This window comes from Neomonachus schauinslandi, chromosome 16 (genome assembly GCF_002201575.2).
Source record: "Neomonachus schauinslandi chromosome 16, ASM220157v2, whole genome shotgun sequence".
NCBI lineage: Eukaryota > Metazoa > Chordata > Mammalia > Carnivora > Phocidae > Neomonachus > Neomonachus schauinslandi.
In genome coordinates, this window is record NC_058418.1 from 2,012,498 (window position 1) to 2,016,992 (window position 4,495).

General features: G+C 50.2%; 1 protein-coding gene across 1 annotated transcript; it reads right to left on the reverse strand.

The window, feature by feature from the left end:
* Positions 1 to 1,780: 1,780 nt before the first annotated feature.
* Positions 1,781 to 2,743, reverse strand: LOC110573668 (olfactory receptor 10A7-like). Its single transcript, XM_021682286.1, has 2 exons — positions 2,287 to 2,743; positions 1,781 to 2,082 (listed from the first exon to the last, which is right to left on the reverse strand). The coding sequence occupies exons 1-2, from the start codon at positions 2,741 to 2,743 to the stop codon at positions 1,781 to 1,783; spliced, it is 759 nt and encodes a 252-aa protein (XP_021537961.1).
* Between the last annotated feature and the right edge of the window lie 1,752 nt (positions 2,744 to 4,495).

Here is a 4,495-nt window from a genome sequence, read left to right on the forward strand (position 1 = left end):
CAAAACCACAATCAGATGCCACCTCACACCAGTCAGAATGGCTAAAATTAACAAGTCAGGAAAGGACAGATGTTGGCGAGGATGCAGAGAAAGGGGAACCCTCCTCCACTGTTGGTGGGAATGCAAGCTGGTGCAGCTACTCAGAAAACAGTATGGAGGTTCCTCAAAAATTTAAAAATAGAGCTACCCTACGACCCAGCAATTGCACTACTGGGTATTTACCCCAAAGACACAGATGTAGTGAAAAGAAGGGGCACCTGCACCCCAGTGTTCATAGCAGCAATGTTCACAATAGCCAAACTGTGGAAGGAGCCGAGATGCCCTTCAACAGATGAGTGGATAAAGATGGGGTCCATATATACAATGGAATATTACTCAGTCATCACAAAGGATAAATACCCAACTTTTACATCAACATGGATGGGACTGGAGGGGATTATGCTAAGTGAAATAAGTCAAGCAGAGAAAGACAATTATCGTATGGTTTCACTCATATTTGGAACATAAGGAATAGTGCAGAGGACCATAAGGGAAGGGAGGGAAATCTGAAGGGGGAGAAATCAGAGGGGGAGACGAACCATGAGAGACTATAGACTCTGGAAAACAAACTGAGGGTTACAGGGGGGAGGGGGTGGGGGGAGGGGGTAGCCAGGTGATGGGTATTGAGGGGGGCACGTGTTGTGATGAGCACTGGGTGTTACACGCAAACAATGAATCATGGAACACTACATGAAAAACTAATGATGTAATGTATGGTGATTAACATAACAATAAAAAATAATTAAAATAAAATAAAATTGTAACTGAACAGACATTTTTCCAGTGAAGACCCAGATGGCCAAGAGGTGCATGAAAAGGCACTTGGCAACACCAATCATGCAAATAAAAACCACACTAAGCATATAGAAGTGTTGAATCACTCTATTGTACATCTGAAACTAATAGAACGCTGTACGTTAGCGAACTGGAATTCAAATAAAAACTTTGAAAAACACAGAAATGGCCTCACACCTGTTGGAATGGCTATCATCAAACGGACAAGAGGTAAGTGTCGGTGAGGACGTGGAGGAAACAGGGCCCTCGTGCACCATCTGTGGGGATGTAAGTTGCTGCAGCCGCTGTGGAAATTAATGTGGAGGTTCTGCAAAAAGTTAAAAATAGAGCCACCAGAGGATCCAGCAACTTCACTTCTCGATTGATACCCGAAGGAAATGAAAACAGGATATCCAAGAGATGTATGCACTCCTGTGTTTACTGAAGCATCATTCACAATTGCCAAGATATGGCAACAACCTAAGTGCCCATCAACAGCTGAATGGATAAAGAAGATCTGATACATACCATGGAATATTATTCAGTCACGAAGAAGAAAAACATATTTATACTAAAAAGAATTGCAAAAAAATATTGCATGGGGACAAAGTTATACTCAAAACTGTTTGGTGTTTACTTGAAATTCAAATTTAACTGGGTGGCCTGCTTTCATATTTGCGAAAGCTTGCCACACCACTTCCATGGGAACCATACTATGACCATAAACACACATACGGTTCAGGCTCCGCTACCAGGAACAGAACCCTATTATACTCAAGACAGTGTGCCTGAACGATGGCTGGACTCAAGACGGCCATTAGATAGGCATTGGCACCGTTGCCAAAACAGGGAATCAGAGAAGGAAAACAGAAAGAATTCGGTGTGGGGCACGTCGAGGTGCCTAATTACCGCTCTGGGAGGGCTATCCAGCAAAGGCTGAATGAAGGGGGCTGGAATCCCAGAGCGGTCATGGAATATGGGTTCGTCTTCTCTGAACACACACCCGCCCCAGGGCAGCCTTCACCTCCTTGTTCCGAAGGCTGTAGATGAGGGGGTTGAGCATGGGGGTCACCAGGGTGTAGGACAGGGACACCACCTGCTTGCTCTCTGGGGAGTAGCTGGCCTTGGGTCGCAAGTGGATGACCCCCGTGGTGCCATAAAACAGAACCGCCACGATGAGGTGGGAGGCGCATGTGAACAGGGCCTTGTGGCGCCCCGCGGCGGATGGCATCCGGAGCACGGTGGCCAAGACCCCAATGTAGGACGTGGCTATCAGACAGAAGGGAACCATGATGACCAGCACTGTGGCCCGCCAACACACTGGCCTCGAAGACTCTGGTGTCCGCGCACACCAGGCTCAGCACAGGGGCGATGTCACAGAAGAAGTGGCGGATGCCACCTGGCCCACAGAAGGGGAAGCTGAACAGCCAGATGGTGAAGACCAGCGACACGGGGACTCCGGCCAGCCAGCACGTGGCGGCCAGCAGGTGGCAAAGCGGAGGGGCCTGCAGATGGCCCCGTAGCGGTCCCAGGCCATGGCGGTCAGGAGGAAGCACTCGGACGGGACGCACGACAGCACCAGGACCAGCTGCAGGGCGCAGCCCGCGGGGGACACGCCCCGCCCGGGCCGCAGCAGGGTCCCCAGCAGCCGGGGCGCGATGTCCAGCGAGAAGCAGATCTCCAGCAGGGCCAAGTGGCGCAGGAAGAAGTACATGGGCGCGCGCAGGGCCGGGTCCAGGGCGGTCAGCAGCACGATGAGCGCGTTGCCCAGCAGCGAGAGCAGGAACACGGCCAGGAAGAGCGCAGCGAGCAGCGGCCGCAGCTTGGGCACGTGCGCGAAGCCCAGCAGGACCAGGTCGTGGGGGGCGCAGCTCTGGTTGGCGCAGGGTGGGGCTTCGGGGGCGCCCGGGGGAGCCCAGGCCGTCGCCATGGACCCGGGGTGGGCGAAGGGGCCTCTGGGAGGGCAAGAGGTCAGGAGAGGCCGTGAGGAGCAGAGCTGCGCCTGCCCGGGCTCTGTCTCCCCAACGTGCGCTGCGCGGAGCAGGGGAGGCATCCTATCAAAAGGCAGATCAGCTCGCGCCACACGCAGGGTCCTCCTTGAATGCCCCCATGAGCATGGAAGGAGATCCCAGGGCCTTAGGAGGCCCACAAGGCCCTGACTGGTCTGGCCCACCCACCCTCTGACGTCTTCTCCGTGGAGCTGCAACCACAATGCCTGGTCCTGCCTCAGGACCTTTGCACTTGCTAGTCCCTCTGCTTGAGATACTTTTCCCTTGGATGTTTATGCAACTGTTTCCTTCTCTCCTTAAAAATATGAACTAAGATGCCCCTCCTCACCAGACAGCCCTTCCTCGGTGACCTAGTTTCAAATATCTTCTCCGAAACATGCACATACACTAGCCACTCTCTATGACATCATCTCGATCCTAAAGCACATTTGAAGTAGCCTGGTTTATTTGCTTGTCTATCATCTGTCTGCCCCACTTAGAGGGTCACATCCATGAGCATTTCTCTGCCTGCTTTGGAGCTGTGTCTGTGGCATGTCAAAGAGTGGCTGGCACATAGTAGGTGCTCGATAAAGTTCAGTCTGTTACATGATTGAGTCTCCATTCTGTAGACAATAGACATAAGCATGTACTTTCTCCCCACAAAATATGTTCTATCTGTTTGGCTCGAGTCTATTTTATCTCATTTTTTAAACTGTTGGTTTTGACCATCTAAACCAGTGGTTCTCAACTGGGGATGATTTAGTCCCCCCTCCCCCACCCGGGGACCGTGTATGGTGACATTTTGGGTTGTTATAATTGAGATGCTACTGGCGTCTATTTGGTAGAAGATAGGGGTGCTGTTAAACATCCTACAACACCCAGAACAGGAGCCCCCATGCACCGCCAAAACAGAAGGATTCTACCCCCAATGTCAGTAGGACCAAGGCTGAGAAACCCTGATATAAATTGATTTCAGGATCCACTAATGGGTCATGACCTGCAGTTTGAAAAGAAAACACCAGGCTTGCAGGAGCGGTGGGACCAGTAGATGAGAAATTAGGGTACAGTGATGTCATGAGGCAGGAGAGGGTATTGGCTAAGAGATTGCTCTTGAAGGATAGGAAAAATCTCGGGTTATTCCCAGCCCTGCCATGTACAAACTCAGGCAAGTTTCACTGTCTTGAAGCCTGTTTTCTTATTTGTGGTGTGATAAGAGCAGGATTCCCCTCATTTGCAGGATCTCCAGAAATAACCCTACTAAATAAAGCACATAGCACTTCATCTAAAAACACTAAGCCCCAGTGATCTTTTTTTCTTTTACAAAATAAATCATATCATGTCATCTTCTTCAGAATGATGATCATGCTGAGGGCTTGGGATCTTAATTTGTTTTATCCTAAGTGCAATGGGAAGTTATTTGGAGGTGGCAGAATTGTAGCAGGTCTACAAGGAATATTATGTATCCTTTAGAAAAGAATGGGGTCTGGATAAGCAGGATATGCAGGAGGCATTATGCAAAAAGTAGCAAGTTGCGGAGTGAGGAGGATGGAACCATACAACAGCCATCCTGAGCCTTGCTGTACGGCATACGTGGATATAAACGCACAGAAAATGGAGGGAAGGACACTCACCAGTAGGAAGGGTGAGCATTGTAACTGGAGGCAAAAGTCAAGGGGAAATTTCAATGTGTCCCT

What these genes read in the sequence shown, in the direction of transcription:
- LOC110573668 (XM_021682286.1), bottom strand. Translation starts at nt 2,743, where the DNA reads ATGGCGACGGCCTGGGCTCCCCCGGGCGCCCCCGAAGCCCCACCCTGC. An exon ending in TGCCACCTGCTGGCCGCCAC is followed by an intron (nt 2,083 to 2,286) that starts GTGCTGGCTGGC and finishes TCTGTCTGATAG; the next exon opens with CCACGTCCTACATTGGGGTC.